General features: G+C 39.6%; 1 protein-coding gene across 8 annotated transcripts in view; it reads left to right on the forward strand.

Moving 5' to 3' along the window:
* The window catches only part of PECAM1 (platelet and endothelial cell adhesion molecule 1), a 35,181-nt gene extending 10,675 nt beyond the window's left edge, over positions 1-24,506 (forward strand). The window contains exons 8-16 of one of the 8 annotated variants that reach the window (XM_075111430.1): positions 41-322; positions 738-845; positions 1,711-1,738; positions 2,204-2,274; positions 2,963-3,019; positions 5,384-5,452; positions 10,840-10,896; positions 18,112-18,134; positions 22,935-24,506. In XM_075111430.1, coding sequence (XP_074967531.1) covers positions 41-322; positions 738-845; positions 1,711-1,738; positions 2,204-2,274; positions 2,963-3,019; positions 5,384-5,452; positions 10,840-10,896; positions 18,112-18,134; positions 22,935-22,964 — 725 coding nt within the window. In that variant the 3' untranslated portion in view covers positions 22,965-24,506. Of the gene's footprint in view, positions 1-40; positions 323-737; positions 846-1,710; positions 1,739-2,203; positions 2,275-2,962; positions 3,020-5,383; positions 5,453-10,839; positions 10,897-12,182; positions 12,245-18,111; positions 18,135-22,934 lie in introns of those variants that run through there. The other 7 variants (XM_075111432.1, XM_075111433.1, XM_075111434.1 and 4 more) reach the window with 7 other exon arrangements.
* Positions 24,507-27,811: the final 3,305 nt, after the last annotated feature.

Below are 27,811 nucleotides of genomic sequence, written 5' to 3' on the forward strand. Positions count from 1 at the left end.
ATAGTGCTAATATTTGTTTTCTTTGTGCCTTCCTCTGTAGTACCAATCACGAATGCCACCTTGGGCAGCTTTCCTTATGGAGAAGTGGAAGAAGGCAGAGAGACTGCTTTTCTCTGCTCTGTGAATGGAGGATCTTGGCCAATCCACTTCAGGTTTTTTAAAAAAACTGATCGTGAAGATCTTGTATATGAAAAAAGTGAAAATGCATCCAGAGTCCTGTGGAACAAAAGTGCAGTGAGCAGGCAGGACACGGGGACATATTACTGCGTAGCTTCTAATCGAGCTAATGTGGATGTGAAAAGCCAGCCAATAACCATCAGTGGTAAGCTAACTTTTATGATAAGCTACATACTATGTCATCATGTCAGGTGAGGACATGTTATCTCGGATGTTACTAAGTATAAATCCCTTACTTGTTTTTGTTCCACCATTGTCAGAAGTTAAACAGAGAGATCCATTTATCAACAGAGACTGTCTAACTTACATAGAAACGTTTAAGGGGTGCTCAAAAGCCAAAGGAGCCAGATGCAAGCCAAAAGCAACCCATTGTTGTGCTGAGTTTTTGGTCACAAAGGAGAGGCTCACTAGTGAACTTTGTGTGCAGGTCTCCTTAATGTTCTTCCCCAGTGTGTAAGAAGGTCAATTTGTAGCAAAATGAAAGGTGAGGAACTACAGAAGGTGGTAATGAGGACCTGTCACTGTTCATACTCTCTTAAACATGTGTTTCTTATTTCCAGTCATCTTAGCGGCTTGGCAGAAAGGAGTCATTGCTGCATTTGTCCTAATAACTATCGCAGGAGCAGTAACTCTCACTTTATGGTGGTTTTTGCATAAGAAGAAAAAGGGTAATGAATGGTTCCCTTTTATTTGTTTGGTGAAAAATGTATTACTGTTAAAATAGCATTTGTTTCAGGAGCAAAGGCTTGTGGGTGTGAGGCTTCAGGAGAAGGGTAAATACAATTTAAAAAAACTAAAAATCTACTTAATCTGGGCCACCTGGAATTTTTAAGCTGCAAGTATGCTGAAGCTGTCCAAGTGTATTGGGCAGAATGGAAAAATCTAACTAATGCTGCTGGGAAGGCACTAGTGAAGCAAAAGTTATTGGAGAGAAGCCAGAACTGCACTGTTCTGATGCAGTCCTAGTCTGGAATTCAGTCTTGTGCAATGTAGAGGCAGACAGGGCCTGAGCAGTTTTCTGATCCCTTATAGAGCTATGTAAATTTGATTTGGGGGTCCCAACTCAGGTGTTATTGTGGTACTTTTCTAGTCTTCATGAAACAAATTTATTAGGTTGTGGGGTTTTTTTTCTCCCCACACTGTAATGCAATTTCACTTGGGGATTTGTCTTTTATCATTAACATATTCTTTCAGATCTTGTTCTTTCAGAAAATAAGTAAATCAGTTTTATCCTGTGCAATGCAGTACATTGCAAAATATTCGGGAAAATTTGGAGTATCTGGATGTCCCAGGCTGCTTAAATTGTCCAGGCTAAAATCTGGCGTTAAGGATCTTAAGTTCTCTGTGAAAGAGACATTTAAGGGATCTGGGTGATAAACAGGATGTAAGACACTACATAATTAATTTTGTAATAGCCAAGAGAAATTATTCGGACTTGGGTAGATAATCACTATATTTTTGGTTTGATTTTTACTTTTAAATTCTTTTACTTGTGCAATCTATTAATTGATGCTTTTATTTTTCTCTGTCAAGCTAAAGGACCATCCATGGAGATGTCCGGGTAAGATGGCTTGCTTTATGGTAATGGTGAAATATTTCTGTTTAAAGGGCTGGATGCCTTCCACCATATGAATATAGATTACTATGGCACACACCTGCAGACAATAGATGGTTGTGCTTCATGTACCACCTGCTTGCACAACAACAGGATGAGGAAATACTCTAAAAATAGAAAAAAAAGGTCAGCTAAGAGAAATAGGAGAATGTCAGGCCCGCATTTGAATGCATTTAGATATGGCATTAAAAATACAGAGGTCTTAAAGAAGGTTAATGCAAGAGTGAACATTTTTGACCTTAAAGTTTGTTTGTGCTTCTCTTGACAAAAGCAAAATATTCATTTGCTTTGATAGTTAAGAATGTGTGGTAGTCAGCATAGACAATGACTGATCTTTGCACATCATCATGTTGTTGTTTTTAATGATTGGGTTTGGATAATTACATCAACTTTTATTGGTTTGCTTTTCAGTTCTGCCTTGGCTACAAACTCCACAAGTGAAAAACTGACAAGACAGCACAATGATGGAGACTACTATTCAGGTAGGATATTTTGCTGTAAGACTATTAGTGAGTTGGCTTAATTAAACCTTCATTTAAAGTTTTGGATTTACACAGTTGTCGTTTGGATAGGGCCCAGTGTTTTGGGAATACAGAGGAATACCCATAACATTCTCCCAATTATCTTCTATCATTTTCTCTTTGTACAATTTTTTATGAGCACATCTTATACAAAGACTGGTTTATATATCCGCTCAGATACTTCTACCAGGCAGTCAGTTTACAATATTACAGATGGACAGATCATGGTGAAATAAAATTACTTTCTGTTTCTGACAATTTTGACACAGCTGCAAGAAAATTATTTCAGAGGGGAAATTTGAGTTGTGGTACACGATCCTGTGATGTGGCCACAGTATAACAACGTTAACTTGCCATAACAGGGCACCTTTCATTCCAGGATCTCAGTATACTTTACAAAGATAGGTGGATGTGTTGTTTAGTGCACCTAATGTAAACAAAGTTAGCCCTTGGGTGTTTTTCAGCTGGTCATCAAAAAGCCACATTCTTCCCACCTGTATTACATGAATGTCTTAGGTGTGAATTTGAAAGTAGACTTTCTCATATATAAATAAACTTAATGACAATAGGAGTTGCAGCTGTGTAACTCATTTATTTAATTGGCTATAAGAAATATTTTGTCAGCTCAACTTTTGCTTTAATATTTTAGGATCAGGTTACATTGAAGATAGTGAAAATCACATGAAATCAACAGATGAGAGTAAAGGTAATTTCATACTTAAACAACAGATTTAAAAATTATTTTATGATTGTAAGTTGTGATGTTTTCTAATGGTAGGAATCAGGGTTTGATAGGTCTAGTCCTTTCCTTTTTCTCTTTGATAGTGGGGAAGACTCTTTCCTTTGCTGCGCTTAGTTCTTTTTCGTTATGTACAAAATGACAATGATAGGACCCATTTACTGACTGCATTATGAAGCGTAATTAGTTGTGCTGGATTCCAGACTATCTAATGAAGGATGGTATAAAAATACTACTTAGACACAAAATTCTAAGTTCTATACAACAAATATTGAGAATTTTTTTTAAAAAATATGTTTTCTACAGACTTTTTCTTTTAATTCACTGTCCTTTCTTCATTTCTGCAGATCTTGAAATATTTAAGCGTTAAACCTAAAAATAATCTGCTATGAAATCTGAATAAAAATAACGTGCCAAATACCTTGAGACACCATGTGGGATATATATATACACACACTTTCATTAAAACATGTCATCAAGTACTGCATCATCTAACACATAGTATTCTTCAAGACTGGTGTTTTTAAGGTATTTAGTCTAAGAAAAGTACTTAAATATGTGGGTATTGCCATCTGAAAGCATACTTTGTCCCATATATTTTTGATGTGAAAGTATTCTCATGGGTTAGATGCAATTTCTGATGTTTATAGTACATTTTGACTTGGTTGTCTATTGGATCATGAGTTGAAAGATAGTTGGAAAGGCATCTAGGGTAACTAAAGATCAAAGTTAAGCTAAAATTAATCCAGAGCATGGAACTAGACTCCTGCATAAGCCTGTATGCAACATAGGTGGCAGGAATTTCTAATCAATAATTATTTGATGCAGTTCTGAGTGTGCAGGGCAGCATTGTACCACGAAATTGAGAAAGGTGTTGCACTAAATTAATTTCACAGGAAAACCTGGAAACAACCTTTGGAAACTGTAGCCTAATGACTCTTGTCTTTTCTGTTGTATTCTACCTGTTTTGGATGAAATGGGCTCTGATCTAATGATCTGCATGTGTGCCAGAAAGAAACAGGTTCAATCCTTACCTACTGTGGATTTGGCAGCTTCATTAAGACCAGCTAGCCTATTGCAGATCCCTCTACCAGATGTGAAAAACAAGTGTATTATTCATATACCTCTAAAAATAACAGCGTCTGTTCTGCATTTGTGTGGCAATAGCTTTTACTTCAGCAAGCAAAAGGAAGGAGTTTATACTTGGTGCATGGAAGTTATTCCATTGTGTCCTGAATAAGTCAAATTAGAACTAGAGAGACATTCTTTGCAAAACAAACATACAGACAGCAGAAACATAGGAACATAAGGCTGTATTGGTAATTCAGAATCACCTATTGTAGGAAGCATGTAATTTAAACTTTGTTATTAACTAATACGTCACCTTAAACACCGTTTTTGTTTTGTTGAGTTTTTTTTCTTTCCTTCTCTCACCAATGCTGTTGGAAGGCTGCTCCAAAACTGTTTGAATCATTAGATCTTTCTCTAATACCTGTTCTAAAAAATCCACAAGCAGTTCTGCAGGATTCCAGTCTGGATGACTGTTCTGGTTCCTTCCAACGTTTACAGAAATCTAGTAGAAAACTATCTCCACCTTAAGGAAAAGGCAGAGTAGAAAGCAACAGCTGTTTCTTGTGTCTGTTGTATCCCGGTAGCCAGTACTTGTCAGCCAGCAGTCTAATAATTGTCAGTCTTTTTGTGGGCATTGTGGCAGAGAAGCATTTTGAGGAGGAAGATGGATTGCCATTGCAGGTCTTCTATGGAGAGCTTGAAGGGCAGCGTAAGAGAAAAGTGCTGAAATTGCTTATTGGCAAAGCAGAAGTTGAGAGTATGAGCAGTGATGAGGGAGGCCATGCAAGACTTAAAGAAGGCTTTAAATGTGAGGGAGGTGGAGAATGGGAAGCGTCCTGCCACAGCAGCCATAGAAAAGGAGGAAAAAGTTAATGGCAGGGAGAGAAATAGAAGTGAGAGGAGCTGGAGCAGGAATATGGGAGAATCTCAGATAATTCCATGCTCCATTTGTGTTGTGCCACTTTTGAAGGTGTTAAATTGAAAGTAAGAGTTTTAGGCACAATTTGCATGTCCCACAGTTTCAGAAATCCGCCTTGAGTTGGTCTACTGCCTTTCAGATTGGGATGACCCTTAGGAATGTGTTGGCCTTACAACTGTTAGCAGAGTAACTTGCACCTGCCATAAGTAGGGCCTGATCCTGCAACTATCAAAGTCAATGAGGACTTGTCCATTAATTTCAGTGGCAGCAGGATCAGGCCCACAGCTCAAACGAAGCATGCAGTCCTACAAAGACACATCTTCTTGATATTTTTGGGGCAGGACCTGACCTTGAGAGTGCTGAGGTGGAGTACACTGAAGTTGAAGTATCAACGCTTGATCCTCACAGAGGTAATTAACTGTTTGGCCTCTATGGTTATGTTTTGGGAGCAATTCCGGGCATGTCGCGGCTCCCTGACACTGGTCTAATATTGGCACCTGTGAATGTAAGAGCAGGTTGTGTTTTGTGTTCATGACAGTTTCATGCTAGTAGTGCTCCTTAATCTAGATGATGGTGTGTCAACCATGCTGTCATTCAATCCAGCTCTTCTTCCCCTGGGATCCTCTTGTGCACTTGCCCTTCAACAGCGCGAGGTTTGTCTAGAGCAGGGCTCCTAGCTGGAGCTGTGGCTCTGAGCAGGAGGCAGCCTGCTGTGAATCTTCATGTTATAGAGTCCAAATTCGCTGAGAGCCATTTGAGGCTAGCTACAGGGTATGATAATGGAGAGAACAGAAAGCAGAGGAATTTCCTCCTTTATAAAGGAACTGGTTGACGAGTCAAAGCTGTAATTCACTTGTGATAGAGAAGGAAGAGAGACCAGCTTAGATTTAGCGTCTCAGTCTGGAGAGACCTGGAGACCATCCTGGATTTGGTGGCACATTAAACAGAGAAATGAGAATATTGATGCCCAGATAAGTTTGGCCTCCTACCTGTAGTTCTATGCTAACAGTAACCAGACCTCATAGCACAAGGCTAAGGTACATGTCTCTGCAACCTTGAAGTAGAAATATCCACTGAAATTTATTCTCAACACCCAAATGCACACCTCAATCAATCTATGTCACCTGGAGAACTGGGATATCATTATGCCCTTGTGGTGAAAGCTCTTAAATCTTTCAGAAATTTACAAAAGTTTCAAGTAGCTAAGAGTGAATAAAACCCACAAGAGACATTTATGCTATGCTCTAGCTTCTTTGCTTTAGCTGGATGAGAAGTAGACTGAGGAAGAAATGGATAAATTTGCTTTTTCCTGGTAGGAAGGACCACTCACTTATTTCAGAGGCCAAAGACATGATTGTTTAGTTAGTAATGCAGATGTTTGGGCAAAAGTGATCACTCTGAAAGCTTGGCAGCAAAGCTGTCTCGGAACAGCCTGTCCTCCTATTCTTGCTCTCTTCACTTGCTGGTATCATTCATTACAGAGCTTTCCCCTGTGTTCTAAGCATGCTACTTATCCACCTCTGCTGAATTCTGCACTGAGACACCATAGCTGTTTTACTCTTTTTCAGAATAGGGCTAATACTTAATTGTTCCAACAGTTTCTGAGCATGCACTACACAATACAATGGTGTAGAATGGTAAAGACATGCTACTCCATGGTTACTTAATTTAAAAGCCCTATTAAATGCAAGATCAGCATCTCTAAAAATAGCCTTTTCATCCCATTCCTGATACATAACGCTATTCCAGTATACCAGACTAATAAGATTGTATCAATGCTATGTAGGTCGAACCCCATTAAGCTCCAAACTGCAAAATAATGTTTAAAAGTTAGTGTGCAAATGAGATCAGATTATTTTAACTGAATGCTGTCTTATGTTACAGACCTATGTATGACATACAGAACACTCAATGGTTCTATAAGACTGAACTGTGCTTCAAGTATATTGAGATATGATAGCTCCCTAATTTATTTCTTTTGTTGTACCCAGGACACAAGTGAATGTTTAGCAAATGCATGCTTTGCTTATGTAAATGTGTTAATCTTTCAGAGCATCTTGAGGATGCTGCTCAAATGGAAGGAGTTGTATGAAACCAAGTTGCCAGATTAATTCTCTCAGCTCTGCACTGCTTATCACAATGAGAACGGGATGAGATTTATTCTTGGGAAAAGAGAAGCAAAGCCAAGTTTCTTTATATACCCTTGTAATAATCATGTACACCCACAAAAATAATTCAGCCATAGGAGTGTCACCAATACTTCTGCCACACTGATGTTATTGTACAAGTTTTGTTTCCAATCATAATATTCTTTCATGTCTGTCTGTGGATTATGCCCAGTCATTTTTATTTTTAGGGAACAGACCTTTCAGATTATCACCTAGCTCCAAATCCCTATCACACCTCTTTTGATTCCACCTATTTTCTGAATGGAGACAAAGTTTAGCATGCTTACCTTTTCTCTGGGCATGCATATCTCATCCAGCAGGCTGCACATACAGTCTGACTCCTTCTGCCTTTTGAGGAATGCCAGATTTCTATGATCTCTCAGGACTAATTTCAAATTAATTTATCTTCCCAATCACTTGTTCTTCCTGTCACTGTTGTGAATGTCAATACCAATGTTCATCTCAGGAGCAGGAGAATCATATTTTGTGTATTGTGAAAGACCACCACAATAAATGCTGCAATATCAAAGCTATAACAGTAGCTTTTATGTCACTTTTGAGAATCAGGAATAATATAATGCCACCTCAAAACAAGTTTACATAATTGTAGAAGGATGTACATCTTGTCTTTGACTGTAAAGGACTATTTGGATTTTAAAACAGTGGTTTCACCCTGTTTTTCCAGCCATGTCTGCACTGGCTGAATAGGCTAGTGCATCAAGAACTTTGTATGTACTATGCTTCTGTATGAGGAGCAAAACATGGGTTTATTGTAGTGTTACTTATAGTGAGCAGTGAGCTTGCTAGAAGCAAAGTTTCATGCTTTATGTTAAAAATTCCGTGTGGGAATAGCTTGACACCTACTTTTTGAAGTAGGGGTGAAGAGGCTAGAAAAATACAAGGTAGAGCTGGGGCTACACAGTCCAGCTCTTATTTGGGGTAGTCATAGTGGAATGTTAATTTGATATTTAAAGAGATGATAATTCTAGAGAATAATGAAATTGACTACTTACGGAGATTATATGTTTGAAAAAAATGTAGTGCTTCTCTTTTCTAAACCTTAGTTGGACAAAAAGATGGCAAAGTGATTTAGACCCTTTATTGTTAATCTGAGCAAAAACAAAGGCCAGTGCTAAAGTAAGATCAGGAAACATCCCTAAAGTGAAAAGGGAGAAACAGCTAATCATGGCTGAGTAAGGACATGCTCCTTCTTTTACTTTTATAGTTGGTTAGTTATCTGCAGGGTGGCAACTTCATAAAATTAGTGGGAACAAAATGTCAAATCATCCAAGTAATTTCTCCTAGCACATTTTTTTCAGTGCTGAGGTGAGTTTTGGAAGATTAACAAAGAAAATAACATGGGCAATGGCATTATATCACAATTTAATTAAATGGGTCTGGAAAAAAAAAAGAGCAAGCTAAGGAAATGCCTCCCACCAAGTCATTCCACTGAGTCAATAGGACTAGATTTAGGACTGTAATCTGCTAAAAAAAAAGAAGTGTTCCAAATGGAACAAGCAACCTCTTATTAAAATTCTGAGATTACTCCTCACTTCACTGGAAACTGAACTGATCATTTCAGCAATAGTCCAGAAGCATATGAAATGCAATTCAGGATCTTCAGACCATCTATTTTTCAAAGAAAGTTCATGCCAAAACTGCAAGTTTGAAAGCTGTGATTTGACACTCGGTGAAGTGTAACTCCTACTGTCATTGAAATCAATAGCAGTTTTGCAACTCAATTCTGATGTGTTAGCTCCCAACATTTAAAGGATGCTTAACAGAATTTTTAAAAAAATAAATTAGCTTTGGGAAATTAGAATGTTATGCCAAAGACACTTAGGTTCTTCAGAGCAATGCAGAACTGTAACAGTCCTGATTCTGAGTCTGGTTGCAGATCAATATGTCTGAATTCTTTAAATTTATTTTTTTTAATAGCTAAAGTACAGGACTCTGTATCCGGAAATGTGAATTTTCTTTCCAGTTTCTTGCAGAGAGGGAACAACCATTTTTTCTTTTTCTTTTCTTTTTTTTTTTTTTTAAACTTGAACTAGAAAAATCTATCTTCCTGGTTTATTGAAGGTCCACAGAAACTGGAGCCGATATTGATAGAATTCTGAGGTTTTCTAAGAGACAGAGGTTAACCGAAATGCATGGATGTTTCTAAAATGCTTTGAGATCCTTGAACAGCAAGCTCCTAGACCCTGCCTGCATAGGCCTTTATACCAAAATAAGAAAGTAGTTTTAAATGCACAGAGTTCTGGAGCACTTTGCTTTACTGTGGTTGCCCAGGGATTCTTAATCTACAACCATGCAAGAAATCAAGGAAATTGCTCTAATTTCCTACTAGCCAGAGCTGTGTTTACACTGGCCACAGAGAAACTGAGTTCTTGCTATTCTCAGGCCTTCAGACAAGGCTCTGTGCCTTCCCTGCTGGGGTAAGTGCCTGTAGTTTGGTATCAAAACTCTGTGGGTAGGTAATAGGTTTTCACAGATGTTAAATAGCAAAAAGAGAGGAGCTTTTTGCTTTCCATCTCATACAAGAGCAGAGGTTTACAAGGGCTTATTTGTAAACCTAAGGATCTGAATATTATGTGTCTAAGACTTAACATTGCATTTGTATCCCAGCTGTGTCCTTGGAGGAACAAGTCTTCTCTGTCTGCTTTTTGTCCTTAACTTTCTATCTTTCCACAAGCCTTCTTAGCCTTCACTCCTGCTACGTCCCACTGATCTCAGTGCACTAATGGAAGAGTCGCCACACTGAGGAACTGAGAGGAGACCTTTCCCAGATAGCACCTAAATAGAAGCTGTGCGGTGTGAAATCTGCAAATATTCTTCTGAGACATTTCACAAAGAACAGCAAATTAGATTATTTTTGTGCCCATAAGATTTAATCAGGCTGCTTGCCAAAAGGGGCTATAGTTAGACTTCCAAATTGTAGATCGTGCCCAACAACAGGCCAAAGGGCGACGGGCACAAGTTGGAACACAGGAAGTTCCACCTCAATATGAGAAAAAACTTCTTTACTGTGCGGGTGCCAGAGCAGTGACACAGGCTGCCCAGGGAGGCTGTGGAGACCATTACCTGGAGACATTCACACCCCGCCTGGACTCAGTCCTGTGCCCCCTGCTCTGGGTGTGCCTGCTCAAGCGGGGGGGTTGGATGGGATGATCTCCAGAGGTCCCTTCCAACCCCTACCATTCTGTGATCTCCTCAGGTCTAGGATCTCTAAATCTTTAGAACAAATTGAAGCTCTTCAAAGTGATCCAGAGAAACTCTTCTCTAGTGGTAGATGTCTCTGTAAAATTAAAACAGTATCAATTTAAGTTGAGAAGATTATTAGAATCTTCAAGTCAAATTCAGAAAAGGAAGCCTACTGTCATCATAATTTTTTATATAGAGGGAGAGACATCTATCTGCCTCTCAGAAGCTTACAGTCTGGGTTTGGGGCAGGGGTGTAGTTGCTTTTCCATACACACTCCACTGGCTCATTGTTGCTTGTGTAACTACTTCCTCTGAAAGTAAAACAGTGTGTTCTGTTTGTTTAAGGAGCTTTTCATCAGGAAAAAAAAAAGATAAAAAAAAGAAAAAAAGAAAAGAAATTGATTTTGTGCCAATACATTTTCCAGCTCCTGTACAGAAGGGGACTGAAACAGTTTATAGTGAAATCAGAAAAGGTAATAATGGTAAGTAAGCTAGTGAAAAATTAAACACATAAAGAAAGCAGTTGTAAAGAGATAAAGAGATTAGGGATAAATTTGTGACTGAATAGTTTAGAAGATAAATGCCATAAAGAAAGAGATTGAAGTCACATAAGAACACACTGAAGGGCAGCTACAAAATCACAGGTGTTGATAAATTGTATAACTTTCATGGTTTCTCATAAACAAATGGTATTTAATGTAGTGAGATTAAGATTTGTAACACCTATGTCATCAGCACTTTTGTACTGTATCTACTAAGTAGTTGGGCCTGAATCTGAATCCATAGCTGAACATGCCCTGCTAGGGGTTAGGATGTTATGTTGTGTTATCTTAAACTGCTCCTGAACACCACTTTTCCTCTTAGTTGTGCATGTTTGCCATGTGTTATAAAATATTACACTGGCTTTGGACATAACCCCAGCAAATATCTGTAAAGCCTCAAACCACAGACTCTAAAAACTTTCACTTCAGTAAGGTGGGTTGTTTGTTTTAAGCACCATCAGAAATTGTCTCAGATGGCATGCGCCAGCCACTCTACCCTTCTACCTCCTCCAACACAGGCTTTTGTGTGCAGGCATTAGCCGCCTATTGCAATTACTGTCTATAACTGTTCTGGCAGTAATGAGTTCAGAGACAGTAGGTTAAGAGTGTTTCTTCATAGTTTGTTACAAAGACTAAATCAGAAAGGATTTCCTTTCCTATCTTTGTGTTAGGAAGTCTAGATTTGTAAATATTAGGGCTATGAAGTGTTCAGGTTTTGTCCCCATCCATGTTACCAAGTGGCTTTGTTGACTGCCATTTTTAATTTTTGATCGCTGTTTTTTAATTTTCTATTTTTGTATTTTATAAGGATTTCCCTCTCACTCTGACACAGTATTCTGTTTGTGGGGTATCTTTCATGTGAGGGTCTCCAAGTACTTTAGAAAACATTACTTAATTTTCCCTTGTGAGGACTTACAAGGCAATGTTTTATCTCCATTTTACAGCTGAATAAACAGAGAGATTAGGTCATTTGTTTAAGGCAATATGTTTAGAGAGTGACAACACTGGGAACAGAATTTCAGAATCCTGACTCCTGGCTTGGTGCTGAGCCTGTACGTTTTACTCATTTTTCACAGCCTTGCAGTGAAAAGCAGAATATCCTTTACACTAAAGAATGGGGGTAGGCGCTTCATGTATCAGGATCAGCCGGCAGCATCATGAGAAAAAAAACCAGCTCATTTTAGGGCTGAACCCAAAGGTCACTAATGTTTTGAAATGTTTTTCAGTGAGTGTGATTTGGACCCATAACAAGCTGCAGAAGGTGACTGTATAACCCCTTGCTTTCTGCCAAGGTGTGAAGCTGATTATTACACCTTCCACTATTACTATTTTTGACAAAACGGAATGCATTGTATACTAGAAGGATGTTTTGTGAGATGTAGTGTTGGTACAGCAGAGCTATAATTCAAATTACTTGTAAGACTGTACTTGCCATGAAGCGGGAACTGCAATAAAATGAGATATGATTGAAAGACTGAGCTGAATTAGCCAGATGATATGCAAACGCCCCTTAATCTTGCAGTCCACCTGCTCTCTTATGCATAACATTCTACAGTTTCAGTTATTCTTGGAAACATAGTAACAGTTTATTGTTTTAATCACGTCTGTTTTTCCTGACTGATATACAGGAAAAGTGTTTCAATTAGATAAGCAGTGCATCACATAGCTGTGCAGTTGCTTTGGATACCTATGTTACAATCTATTTAAACGTAACATTTACTTTGGTTTTTAATAGGCTGTGTGACTGCAAGGTGGCAAAGTATAAATGCAGTGGAGGGTTCCTAGGATGTTTCTTTTTAAGTACTTTAATATATATTAATATAAGTATATTAAAGGCCAATTGTGAAAGTTGTTGAACATTACTAGCGGGTGCAGAAGTTGGTTTACCATTATGACCTCCACTATGTTTAAATATTCTTTGAGATTTTTGAGCAAATGCCCAAGAGTACAGTCTATTCGAGGAAGTTAACAGTTCAGACAAACGTGTCCTCTGGGGAAATTACATGAGTTTGCAAATTGGTGTCAGCTACTCAGTTTGGCAGATTTAACACCTAAGACCTATGTAACATTTTATTATCATTTGTTTGTAGGTAACTATTGTGGTTTGTGTTTGTTTAATTAGAATTGAGGGCTTCATAAGAAATTTGGTCTTTTCAAGGAGTTGTCCATGCATTCCAGAAATGGTGTCCGTTAGGGAGGAAGCTGAAGAGCTGTCAGTAGTTGTTATGTCTGATACAAATCTCTTTGACTGAGCTAAAATAATTTTCCTCTTCGTTCTTCTGATGGCTCTCACTGCTGTCCCCAGTGAGGCAGATGCCATGTCAGTAACCAACTTCTCTTGAATTTTGCGTTCTACAGCTATGCTTGTCTTTATGCCAAATCATGAATCCATAGTGCAGATAATGTTCTGACCTTTCCCAAGCCCCAGGCCTATAGTAGTGTGCTGGGCATCTGCCATTATTCCTTTTTATTTTCCTGGTATTGGCTATGTTGCCTCCTGTTACTATCATTTTAGCGTCTCCATCACACACTTTGCTAAGACTTCCCATCCTATCTGCTGTGCTGCTTTCCTTATTCTGAGTACCAGGCCTAAAGAGGTGTTACATTAGACAGAAACAAACTGTCAGATGCACATTTCAAATCCCAGAAGACCTGCATATCGTTAACTACAGTTAACCCGTTAACAGTAGAAAAGGCAGGTCATTTGTGAAATTCAAGTCTAGTCAGGTGTATTTTGATTGAAAGTCAAATAATAGTATGATAGTACTGTAGATAGAGAATGCCTGTCTCTTTAGTTGGATGCTAGATTTCCTCTGATATAATGAGAGGTGGTCTCACTAGCATTGTCTCTGGAAGCAACTCAAAGAGATGAAGTTGTCCTTGCATTGTTACTGAAAGGTTAGTTTAATTCAGAGAAAGAAGATGGAGTGTTCAGGAGGTTCATCCAAGTATTGATTTAAAACTTTTCCTAGAGCAACAGGCTGTTACTTTAGTATTTTACGTAAAATACCTAAAGCTTAAAGCCTTAGCTTTAAATCAAACCTTATATCCAAATAGCAATCTGGGGAAGGGTCACAGTTAGTACCAGTCAGGTCAATAACATCTTTGTCTAAAAGTCCTACACACCTATCAGGATGAACTAATTTCTTTAAAATACTGCTTTCTCTGGTCGCTCTATGAAAAGGGAAAAGTATATTGGGAGTCAGGAATATCCAGCCCAGTCCCAGAGCTGTTGCGTTTTGTTCAGAAAGAACTGAGACAGTCCAAAACTAAGCAAAACAGGCAATTGTCTAAATCAACAGACTGCCAAGAATGATGAAGTGACTGTGGCCTTGCTGCCTACTTTGCCTGTGCTGGAGTCCCAACAGGCTAGGCTGGCAGCTGATGCTCTTCCTGAGGGAGGGGTCAAGATGTGTCACATACTAAGTTCAGCTGGGTGGGTGGAGGCTCTTTTAGAGGCATGATTTACTTCCATTGCACCTTTCATCCTCCCAACAGGCAGTAGGGGCAGGAAGTCCAAGCATCTCATACTGGTTCTTTATCTCATCTCCACCCTCAGCATTGATCCCAGTTCTTGTGGGGTAGCACAGTTCTGTTCATATTGCTGAGAAGACTAGAGCCAACTCCAGTTCACCAATTTCCTTATATTTTTCTAGGGCGACATGGAAGACAATGTGTTAGTACATTCTTGCTCCTTCAGTGAACTCTGCATTTTGCTCTGTATCAGATCCAAAGCTCTCAGAAGCCAGTGATGCACTGACCTTGATGTGTGCTGAACTGAACTCATAGTGGCTTATTGCAAGATAACTATTCCTGATTTCTTATTAGGAAAACGGAAATCTAGTGAACAAAATGCAGAGACAACCTTTATGCTGCTAAGTCTGGAAAAATGAATTGGTCACTTGGAAGCAACTGCAGTGGCGAGACAGGAAATTCGAAGAATGTCATTGCAACCAACAATGTACTATGGAAAAATAAATATATCCCAGTGGAAAAAAGGCATGAGAAATCCCCATTGCATTCAGTGGTTTGGAACAAACTATTAGAAATCAGTTCTAGAAATCGGGAAATCTGCTCAAATACTTTCCTGCTGCTGAGCCTCAGGCTTAACACCTCTGTACTTAGCCAGAATTTCCCACTGAACGCCTTTTCCAGCATAGAGAAAATTCACAGGGCATTTATTATGTTATTTAAAACTCAGGCCTTATGAGCACACGATAGTTGCATGCAGTCCAAAATCATGCAAATAACCTGTCCCTTCTCCAAAACAAAAACTCTTTGGATCTTTAGCTTTCAAGACATATTCTAGACCAAAGCCTGCATCTGTGAGACATTAATCCCAGAGCCAAATGCTTACAATAGCTTCAGCCAACAATTAGGCAAAGCCAGATGGTTTCAGTAAGACACAAACATGCGGGGAGCTTCTGACCTTGCTTGAACCTAAAATGCAAAGCTGAATTGTGTGCATGACCCTGTGTAAGATCTATTCCCAAGCTGCCTGCCAAGATTCTCTGTTAGAAGCTACTGTTCCAATAAAAGGCTTGGCAGAATGTAGTATGTATCTGCAGTTCAGCACCTTCAGTTGAAAATCTAGCATCTTAGCTTTCACCAGTATTGGAGATTGGGTTTGAGATGGATTATGAATTGCAACTGTTTAGGCATATATTCTCTTCTCCATAACCTCTAGCAATGAAAAAGGGCAGAGCAGGTGGGGATGACAGTGTCTTAAATTCCTGCCATTAATGTATTGCTTTGTAAAAATGTGTTTTTGAATTTAAAACCACATCAACTAAAAGCAATAGCTAGCAAGAGTTTAAATCCTTCAGAAATCCATAAAAACACCTACCTTTATTAGGCTTGGGAATCTTTTAGGAATCACCAGCACCTAATCAGTGCTTCAGGTTCAGCTCTGATTCCTTTCAAGAAATACGCAGCTTCTTGTTTGCCCTGCTATGGAAGCTTGACCAATTTTTCTGTATATGACTAGAATCCAGTGTATCTGATTTCTCTGTTTTTGTTAGGGAAGGAAATCCAGGTGTCATTTGACAATCTCTTTGTTCTCTTTCATCACGGTAAAATCAGTGTGTTTCCAGTAAAAAACACTTCACATTTCTTAACAGGAATTAAATAAAAATGTTGTAAAAAGATTGACATAGCAAAGAATCAGCAAAAGCACTGCATCATTGTGCTTTCATTAGAGGCTACGTGCTGGCTTACCTCATTGTTACTTTTTAGAAATCATATAGCCTTCCAGCAGCACTTTCAAAGGACACAGATTATTACATTCTCCGGGTAGAGATATGATACTAGCTAGAAAGCCACACTATTTTGAAGCTGGGTGACAGATAACAAGGAGGTGGGATATCTGTTATTGTGACCTAGTAGCTTTGGGGTAGCAAACATCCCATTGTTTGAAGTTTGGAATTTATACAAAATTTCTCATTTCCTCCTTCCTGCGAGCACAATACATTCTGACAGAGGACTAAACTACAGCTTGTTAATACCTCACTTCATAAGCCTTACATATAGTTTTGTCCACTTAAAGTCAAGCTTTGATGTAGCACTGGGTCAGCAGTGTTTTTGTTCACTTCTGTCAGCTTTCAGGATACAAAAACCTTTTACATATTTCTCATGTAACTTTTTATTTTGTTTCTTATCAAACTGGCTAAACATATAGGGATCAATCTTGCCAACCATTGAGATCAATTTTATACTGAAATTAAGTTTGTGCACTGGAATAAGGTGCTGTAGTCACCTCAGTTTTCAATCCTTTTCCTAGGCTAAAAATTCTGGGTAGAGCTGTCTTGGAGAAAACTCGCATTGTACAGTGCCAGCAACATTCATGTAGTCTGTCTGTGTTTCAGAACTTGCAGTCCGATTGTATACTGCGTTCATGGTGCTGCTTTCAGTGAAGCAGAATCACAATCCTCATGTAATAAAAATGTGGATGGTAGAAACTGTGCAAGCGTAACTGCACCAAAAATATACATGGATGTAACCATAAAGGAGAGAGAAAAAGAGACTTTAGCATCGCTGTCTGCAAAGTTAGATTCACCTGTGTTCAGTTGCCTCATTACTTCTGCTGGCTGGTACAGGAGTTTCTAAAGACCTTTATTAAGGTCTATTTATGGTAGTAGTACTTTTAATAATATCCTTAATTTTGTTACTTCAGAGAACTTTTCAAAATTTATGTAAGTGTTCTGCCTATGGGAGGACTGATGTTATTATTTGCTATTTAAAAAATACATACTTAGAAAAAACATAGGTTCAGAGACTATCCCCCATTTAGAGAAAAAATATCAGTGAGATTAACCCGGAGCCCTAGTCCAAACCCTCTGCTTTGAGCATTAGATTAATTTCCTTAACACAACCTCTCTCCACTGAATTTTATATACTTCCCAAGAAAATATCCTTCAAGATTCAGCACTTACTTTTGTCATGTGAAATATCGTAACAGACCATTCAAAATAGCACTTTTAACAAGACTTGAAGTCGTCTTCTCAAAGTGGAGTTACTCTTCTCATGTCTCTAGATTGTCTTACTTTCAGAGGGCAAAGAAATTTTTAGGTTCAGTATTTGAAGGTATTCTGTGAAACTTCTGAATAGCTAAATTCACTTAAAAAAATAAAAAAAGCCTCAGAGCTAATCTTAAAGTTCGTAAATGATCGTAAATGGAAAGAGCCTGCTGGCTCTCAGGCTTTCATTGGGAACAAGCATCTTTTTATTAATAAAATTTCAGGTGTCTTTGCAGGATCTCACTTGGCTCTGAAAATTGTATCCTATACCGGATTTCTGCAGTACGTTATTTTCCTGGCAAGGATTTGGAAGAGGAAGTATAACGCTCATGAGAACTTGCCTCTAAAAGGAAAACTCTTTTTTGTCCAGTAACAGCATGTGCTCTCAGTGGATACTTCTGCTCTAAGCCATAATCAGGAAAGCTGTCGAACATATACTGTTCAGCGTGGTCTTTGAAATGTCTGTCCACCCATGTACGTGAATTAAGCTATTGCCTGGATATACTTCTTAGGACCAGGTCTTGAACCTTAGTTGTAGGTAGCAATTTTACATCATTGCAAGGTCTATTTTCTGGAACATAGAACAGATCACTCTGCAATGTGCCATTTTATAATTCATACATTGTATTTTATTTTGCAGATTCTGTGGAAAACAGGCATTCTGTAAGTATACATTTTATGCAAGCAGTTAAATATAGGGCAATTGGATTCAGATTATTGTGTATATAGTGAGCTAGTGTTCGAGTGTTGCTACATTTTAATTGTTTATTTGTTGTTCAGGACCTTTACTGGATGGCTAGTGGGCAATCCTTTCATATATATTCCTACTAATCAGGCTTTCAGTACTACGTTTATAGAATAGTCAGCTTTAAAAGTCCATGGAACTGACTGGTCTTAAGTAGTGCTGGTACAGGAGGTAGATGACAAATAATGATCTTCCAAGAATTTTGTGTTGAGCATCTGCACAGCTTTTGGTATATGCCACAAATATTCATGCTGACAGAATGGCACAAGGTTGGTTGCTGGTTGCCTCAGGTTCCTGATGGACCTGAGACACTCCAGATTTGCACTGGTAAGGCCTCACCTCAAGTGCTGTGTGCAGTTTTAGGTGCCACAGTACATTAAGGATATAAAGCTACTAGACAGTGTCCAGAGGAGGGCCACGAAGTTGGTGAAGGGTTTGGAGGCGAAACTGTACGATGAGTGGTTAAAGTCCCTTGGGTTGTTCAGCCTGGAGCAGAGAAGGCTGAGGGCAGCCCTCATGGCGCTCTGCAGCTTCCTCACAAGGGGAGGAGGAGGGGCAGGCGCGGATCTCTCCTCTCTGGTGACCAACAACAGGACCAGAGGGAATGGCAGGGAGATGTGCCAGGGAGGGTTTAGGAAATATCAGGAAAAGGTTCTTCCCCCAGAGGGTGGTGGAGCCCTGGAACAGGGAGGCATCATGGCACCAAGCCTGGGGATATTCAAGAAGCACTTGGACAAGGCCCTCGGAGACATGGTGTGAATTTGGGGTTGTTCTGTGCAGGGACAGGAGTTGCACTCGATGATTTAAAAAAAAACAAAATATGCAGACCGGGTGTTTTTTCTGCTATCCACTTTGTGACTTTGGAAATTGTACTTACTTAAAAAGAAAAAGAGAGAGAGGCTCATAAATAAGAATCACAATAGCACAGTCTACGTCAGTTTATGGCATCCATTTGAGTTTTGAAAGGCTCCATCAGCACCAACATCCCCATGGGATAAAAAGCAGCCCATTGTATTATTTACAGACACTGGCAGTGCACTGAAGGTCACAGACTATATTACAGTAAACAGATATATATTAACAGGCCAGTAGGGTTTATAGTATCATTGTCTCTCTCAGTTTAAAGGTTTGTTTTTATTCTTCACTCTCAATTTTCTAAAAATAAATGGAGCTGAACCCTCCTCTGGGTTATACCAGGCATTCCTTGGAGAGTCACACAGAGGAAAGTTTGTCCATGTCCAACACAAAAGATAAAATAGTCAAGAGTGGCTGTGATAGACATCTGGTGTAAGCTCAGGGTGGAGGCTGTCTTTTTTTTTTCCACACCTTATATAATTTATAATGGACATTGGATAAAAGACTAAAGTTGTATGAAGATTCTTCTGTTTTCTTTTCCTATGGCCAAATGTGAGTAAAAAAAATCTTTCCATGGAAGTATAACGAGGCTGCTTCAATGAAAATACACCGACTATCCCCATGTAGATCACTTTCATCATAACTAACTGGGCTATTAAGGCTTGCTAAACCAGACAATCTATGAAGTAATGTTAGATTAAAGGGAGAATAGTGTCAGCTGAGGGTAGTATTTTTTGTGTTGTCTGTACAAACTGCTGTTGACAGTAGGAGAGTAATAAAACTAGTTACTCTGTAAAACTAATCCCATTTTCAGAAACGCCCCAAAGAAAAGTCAGCTTTGTAACACTTGCACATATTACTTGAGTTTTCCTACAAGTAGCCTTACTCAGTTCACATCTGTGACATAGTCCCCTCTTCAGATAGTGTTCAGGTCTTTAACATAGTAACTATTCCTTTTTTAAAAAATTATTAGTGCTTTAAAGGAGATGCAAAAAAACCAGCCAGATCCTGACCTTCTGCTTCTTAAATTCCCACTTCTATTCCCAATAAAGCGTGTGAGAAAAAGCAGCAACATCCCTCTTTTGAACTCTGCAGATAAGTGACCTAAAGTTGAATTGGGCAGATAAATTCCTTAATAGATTTTCCATCCCCCCTATTGGCCTCTCCGCACTTTCCAGGCAACATAGATGAGTACAGAAGAGGCAGGGAGCTACTAAACTGCTTTTTATCATTTTCTTGTAAATGTTTTTTTTTCTGTAGATCATTTTCACACAGTGCTTAACTGTGCTGTACCTCAGAGGTTTGGTCCAAAAGAGGAGTTTTTGATCCTACTCATGAAAAGGAAAATGCTCCTTATAAAGTGATCAAGTGGCTTAAACTTCCTCCTCAGCTGTTCTGCTTCTTTATAGCCAAATGAAGTATTTGGCTCAGAGCTGAAGTTGCTTTCGATCTGCTACTCCCTCAATTTGTGAGTGAAAGGAGGTCTTCGGGAGCCAGAATAGTCAGCTGGCATCTTAATCACATGAAATGCCAGATGGATTACTTAGCTATAGTCACCTGTCAAAAAACTTACAGAATTTGACTCTGTTTAGGAGGTAGTAGGTATTCCAGAAGTGTGGGACAAAGGGCGCCATAGCAGAGAGAGTGTTTTGCTAAGAGCTGTTTTCAGAGACAGGAGGATGTGCAACCTTTTTGTTTCAGTAGTGATGGTGGAGACTTGACATCAGATCCTGCTGTCCTTTGCGCTCTCTAAATTCAAATGGCCATGCGGGTTTCACTCCTCAGATAAACTCTGTTAAGTTATTCAGTTCTGCATTGATCTTCCAGAAGTCACAGGCAAAACAGAGTACTGCACTGTGGAAAAGAAAGATGAAGCAAATCATTTTAATGAGTGCTAGGCCCTGCTCCCTGCATTTGCCCCTATGTAGCTTCTGTCACAATAAATATAATCCAGCATGGAAATTTAGGAACTTTGCTTTATCGTCACTGAGAGACGATTACAAAATTGAGCTCAAGGCTTCAGTAAGCACTGTGTACTGACAATAGGTGTTGTGTTACACAGAAGCGTTTTCAGTGTTTGTATTATGTCAAGAAAGGTGGTGTGTTAGAAAAACAATCAGTTAAAGTTTGAATTATTTCAATTGTATAAAGGCCCAATTGCAGTACAGGTTCTGACTGACCTGCAGTCCAGAGTACCTTGAACCTGAATGTCTTGGACTTTTAGGTCATTTTGAAATGAACCTAAAGTTTTGGGTTGGGGTTGCTTCCTTCTTTCTCCTCCATTTCAGAAATTTGTATCTTAAATGCCATCCATAGGAAGTATTTGCAAAAGAAATGAATTACTTAGAGAGGAACTGGGAGGAGGTTTCCTTCCTGAAATCAGAGCTGGCAATCTTTCTAAGTTATTTAATGGTCCCAGTTTCTGAAAACATACTGAAGGAAATATCTTAACAATGAGATAGCCACTTCGCCAAATACTAATTGGTATTGTGTCAGATTTACCTCAGTGGTACATTCTGACTTCATATCTCCTCCTCCCCCATTACCTCTTAGATGTGTGTGTGTGTTTGTTTGTTTGATTCTGTCCTAGGGGTACATGAGGACTAGCAGCCTCAGTCAGGACGTAGTGTACTTTTAGCTGCCTTTAGTTCAACCTCAGAATGTACCCTCTGAGACAGAAACCTGTACAATTTACATCTATTCAGAGAAATTTCTGTTGTGGTTTTTTTTTTTTCAGCTACTTTCTCATCTTACTCAAGTGATCCCAAAAGTATCTTGTAAATTCCCAGTGGTAAATGGATTGCTTTGCATTGCCAGCACAACATAGCCAGCTCCAAAGGGGGACCTAGCATGTGTTTAACTGTGCACAGTAACATGGCACAATAGTTTAAGACAGGAAATTAAGATGAAGGATGTGTCCATTTAAAATTGGGGGGGGGGGGGATTTCAGGCAGTCAGGATATGAAAAACAAGGTGAAACTCTGAAATAAACAGTGAATTATAAACCAGGAATTCCTGCCTCTGACTCATGGGGCAAATCCTTTGGGGGTAAGTCCACAAAAAGAATTAGGCGCCTCAGTGCTGACAGACTGAACTATTAGGTTAGAGGCCATCACGTACTCTTAGCAGATATTGCTGGAGGAAGACTTGCTTTGGCAACTGATGTCAGGAAGGACTTGACAGTTGTGAGCCCTCAGTGCAGAGAATTATTTCTGCCATATAATGTAAAGCCAATGAAGTTTGGGATCTCTCTTTGCCCCTTCCCATTGTCTAGCACAGAGTACTCCTCTGTCTACACCCTGCCTTTTGTGGTTCTCAGTGCCAGGTTTCGATGTCCCTGCTGTGTACTGAAGATCACCTATTCAAAGGAGCGAAGTCTCGTAGAAACATGCTGTCTAAAAGTTGAACGCTGCATTGCTCACTGTTGAGATGCCCAAATGCTTCTTAGGAAAAGGTTCTAATTCTTGCGGAATTGAAGATGGGGGCCTAAATGTGGCAACTGGGCATCTACTAGTCAGTAAGGGATCTGACTTTCAGATTTGTTGAGTGCCAGGTCCCATAAGAATCCAACTTTTATCAGTAAGTGCCCAGTTGCAGATGGTGATAAACAGTATTGCAGTCTAGCCTGTAACTGTTAACCTAAATATCCCACTGTCCTATTTCCTTTTTTAATCTGATGAAAATAATACTAATATCTCCCCAGGGAATTATGAGTATTTATTAGCTCACTGTACAGTGCTCAAAGGATTATGGTACTATATTTAAAATTTTTGTATTGATCAAAAAGGGTAGGAGAGGGCAGGGGGACATTTATATTCATACCTTTTTTTTTTTCTCTCCTTTTTTGGTCTTGTTGCCAACAGAGAATACATGGACATCCTGATGCTACTTAGAACAGTCATCTCAAACACCAACTGGGAGAAGAAAACAAGCCAAGATGGAAGATGTTGCAAATGTTTCAAAAGCTCTGCAGCACTTATTTATGAGTTTGCCAGGCTCTTCTTTTCAAAGTTTATTTCCTCAGGGGGAACAATAGAGATGTTCCTAAAGCATTTAATGGAAAAAATTACAAATAAAAATTCTCATAGGAAAGTGGCTCTAGAAACCACTGACCTAGGTTCCCATCTTTAATTTCTCCTGCTAATGCAGTGTTGCCTTTCTACCCTCCAATTCATTCTGCTCTGAGGAAATACAAGGGGAAGCTACAGCTGAGGACGTACATTTCTACAGTACAGCAACTACTGTGATGCTAGTAGGATGTAGAAATATCTAAGCTTGCTTTAAACTAGCTATCTTGGTTATCGGTAACACTCTACTGTGGCAGATCAGAGCTCAGCACAGCTTGGCCAGCCATGTATGTGCTCTGACATAACCTTGCAGCTTGTGCTGCACTCCCTGTGCTGCAGCAGCTGGACTGCTACCAGTCTTGGAGCCAGGTAATTTATAGCTCACTCAGATGCTACACTGCAATGAGGGCCTAACAGAAGAGCGAGCTCTGAGCTCCGTAAAAACTTGAATAACTGTTCAGAGATTCAGTACTTTACCAAGTGCTTCTATCAGTAGAGGCACAAATATTCTTTATTCTTTGCTAAATTGCTTCTTCCCTTTAAAAGTTCTGATGTTTGTTGGTTAGTTTGGTGTGATGGTTCTTCAAGGAATGATTGCCCATCACAGTTCTTTTGGATGATGCAAAATATAGGTCTTGAGTGGGTGGATATACTACACCCAGGTCAGTGAGTTTGTACCTGAAAATCCTGTTACGTATAATCCTTATTCCATTGATTTTTAGGAGAGATGTGAAGTCGTACTTCTGTCCAGTTTGTCCGCTATGGAACTCCATACCTATCCTTTTTCTTTGTAGTATGATAAAACACTAACTAACATGGATCCAGCCTGGACCTGGATCTAATCTTTGCAGCTCATGTTTATCTCAGTTGCATTAGTTTAAAAAAACCCACAAAACAAAACAGGAAAAGCACTGTCCCCAACCCCGTAACCAGCTGGTCTTTCACACTGCAGTTGCTCTCTTTTTCTTACTGCAGATTAAATTACTACAAGATCTGGGCCACAGGTAAGAAGGTTCTCATTTTAATTAGAAAATAGTGAAAGAGAGGACATGGATTTGTATATACATATATAGTTATTGCTTTAAGCATCGCATCAAAAGCGCAAAACCAGCAAGAAATACAACACAGTTTTATATTCTCATTCCAAATGTTTAAATTTTCAAGCTCCAGTTACTGGCTAATATCTCTAATTTATTGTTCCCTATGCAAATGTTGTTTGTATCAAAAGCCTTTCACAAATTACTGACTTCATAGCGCTCTTCTGTTGACAAATGTTCATTCTAGCATCCCATCAGTGTCCGTACAAATGCAGTAGTATAAGGAATGTGAAAAGGTATTTTAATAAAGAAAACTCTGAGTTGAACTTTGCACTGGATTTTGCATGTTCATATTAGTGACCACTTGCAAATGAATGCCTGTAAAATTTTTTATTAGTGATAACCCGTATAGATATATCGTTTAAATCTGCATACGGAAGATGTCATCAATGCAAGAAGTGATTCCAGGCATTAGATCTGTTGCCATGAACCAGTTTAGCAGCAGGTAAATGCACTAAATTGGTTTGAGAGTGGAGCATGGGAGTGCTTGCATTCACGAGTCCTTTGCTAAATTACGAAGGTAAAACTTATTCCACAAACCTTTCCACAGTCCCTGGCACAGGTCAGCAAAGTGCTGGTTTCTGGAAAGTTTCAGAGTGTTGTCTGGGCATGACGGAGCAGCAATAGGACAGTTCATGGAACTATTTCAGCTTGACTCTTGGCTGGAATCCTAAACTGTTTTGGGTTTAGCCTGTAACAAAAGTTGTTTGACCTACTGAAACTTATCTGAACTGTCCACTTCTTAGAGTGCTGTGCACTGCTTTGAGCACTTCTGTTTTGTCTTACAGATATACCAAAAATGTTTTTAAATATGGAACATTAGATCAGCATACATCTCCAGTGAAGACAAGGTCAATGGGCCCATGAAGTAAACAGCTACACAAGGAGTCCAAATCTCCTGTTACGGGCATGTCGTCTGGATGCCAAACAAGCCTCATTGTCCCATTGGAAACATTTGGGAAATAAGTCTTGAATCTGTTACTGAAACAGATTAAAGCCCAGATTAGAGCTCAAACAATACATTATTGAAAAACAACAAAAAAAAAATCAGATTTCTACGTTGTCACTAAGTTGAACTTAACAAAGATAAAATGAGGTGTGTTGCTAAATATGTACTTTTTGAGAAGACAGAAGGTATGGAACATCCTCAGGGCCTTTGTTGCATGCCTTGTCTGAGCAGTTCCACTGACAGTGCCCCATCCTGCTTGCCACTAAGCAAGTTCAGAAAGAGGTTTACCCATTCCACTTGGTTAACTTTATAATATTACTATTGCAGAGCAGAAGCTTTAGGGATGAGATACAGAAATGCTTTAAACCAACAGACTCTTCTTCTTTGCCACTGCTAATTTTTTTCATTTCCAGCAAACTACCGGCTGCTTATTTTCTTGCCTAATGTAAGTATTCTTCCGTGTGCCTTTTCGTGGAAAAATCAGTGATGATGTGCTGTCTGGTTCGTGCTGGGAACTACCTGACAGGGCCACGGGGTGCGGAGCTCGGCTGTCTGTCTGTTGCCACTTTAGTGTCGCCTGTGCCCAGGGCGGGAGGCACCTTGTCCCGGCGCCGCGCTGGGTCCCCTCTCCTCTGCTGCAGCGCGGCTGCTCCGTCCAGCGGCACCCCACAGCCTCCGGCGTCGATCCGGTGCTGACCCCTGGTGGCAACCGGCCCCTCCTGCCCCGGGTGGTCCCTGCCCGGGACAGGGCGGCCGGCTCAGGCGGAGTGAGCGGGGTGCTAGTGTGCCGGGGGGCTGCAGGGCCGGCCCTGGTTTCTGGGCCAGGTTCTAACTTTTTTACGTCTAGCTGCATAAAATAAACTGAGCCTTATGACTTTTATTCCTGCAGTGGTACGATCTCTTCAGCTGGACCTCTGCCACTCTTAAAGAACAGTTTTCAAAATGCAGTGCAAACCTACCAACCATGACTTCTTTCTTTCGCATAGGTTAGTGACTTGTTGCTGGTTGCACTACTGCCGTGAAGAGTAAACATCCTGTTCATCGGTGGGTGAATGAATACCCATGGTTCATTTACTTTTCTGGGCTGCTATGTGCTTGTTCTAATTGCTTCTTTGTGAGCTTGGTTTAGTTCGGGTTTTTAATGTTGCAATTCCTCACTAAGCTGTCTTGCATCATAAGCCCCTGGCTTTTGGGGGCTGGGGAAGTAATGCTGTCACACTCTCTGCAGCCGTTCTGTTGTGAGGGAGAGGACAGGTCCAGGGAAAGGAGTCAAAGTTTGAGGAGAAAAGAGGTATCAAATGAAAAAAAAAAAACAAACCACCAATTAAACTAGAGATCAAACTGAAAGTAGTAAAGTATCAGTACTGATTTAAAATGCTAGCGCATTTTGTTATTTAGAATTTCAAGGCCTTTCTGAATAGTCTGGTGAAAGCAGAATAAACATAATTTTTACTGTTACTTGGGAGGTAATAGGCAAGTTGTCATGTCTAAAGAATCACAAAGAACAGGGCTTATTGTCTTCATGCCTTGAAATGCTCCACTCTAAATCACATGAAAAAAAGATTAGAGTCTAGCAAACATGAGAATGATGCATGTATGGGAGGCTTCAATTAAACACGAGCATTTATATTTATAGAGATAATTTGTTTTCTCACTAGCCACAGGCATGCTGAGTGGGAAGGCTGAAAAAATTCTCACCATTACAGGAAATAATCACTGTAGTTAAGTTTTAAATGTAATAGCAAAAGAAATGATGGTTTCCTCAGGGAGGGAGTCACCTGCAAGGTCTGATGACAGACAAACGGAATAACAGCGTGCAACTGAAAGATTTAACACAAATCAGCAAAGGTCTAGGCAGCCACTGCAAAGGCACCGAGAATATGCCCCGACCAAGGTAGGCTCTGCAGCAGCACTGTGAAGCTGCAATGGTGATTGTTAGAAATGGACATCGCACAGCATCCTGGGTCTGACCACATTCCCAAGGTTAAGAGGAATTCAGATCCAAAAGGTATTGTTTGAGGAGTAGTTCCACAAATAAACTATTACTTACGGTAAAGATAGAATCTGGCTTTGAAATTAATATATTAGTAATATATTTCTGTGTAATCTTGAATATATGAGAGTGCTAGATGAAATCAGGGCCTCCTTTTGGGCAACGAAAATGTGACAATTTTTTCACTGGACAAAAACCAGGAGTAACCAGTGTGACAGTTCACCATCCTCTGGTTACTGCCCTGATTTTTCTGTAGTTGTTTTTTTGGTTTAATGTTTTATTCAGGAGATGAAGGGAGATCTCAGTATGAAGGCTTATTACAGGGAAGAAAGTAAGTGAAAAGAAGATGAAAGGAAAGATGGAGTGAGCAGGGCTGGGGGAGAGAACTCCCCCAGACTGTGGAAGGTTTGGGAAGAAACAACCTATCAGTCCAGTCACCTTAACAGCTCTACACTTTATGGTGTTGGTGATGCTCTGGGGAATGTGTTGTGGCAGAATCGTACTGTGGAAGTGGCTCGTCCCAACCATTCATGTGTTTATAGTAGTCCTGTGACCGCTAGGAGAAGTAGAAAATATACTTGTTAATAAAAAGCTCTTTTGCAGGTAACAGCACCATTGATCCAAGAAGACAATA

This window comes from Phalacrocorax aristotelis, chromosome 16, assembly GCF_949628215.1.
Source record: "Phalacrocorax aristotelis chromosome 16, bGulAri2.1, whole genome shotgun sequence".
Lineage (NCBI taxonomy): Eukaryota > Metazoa > Chordata > Aves > Suliformes > Phalacrocoracidae > Phalacrocorax > Phalacrocorax aristotelis.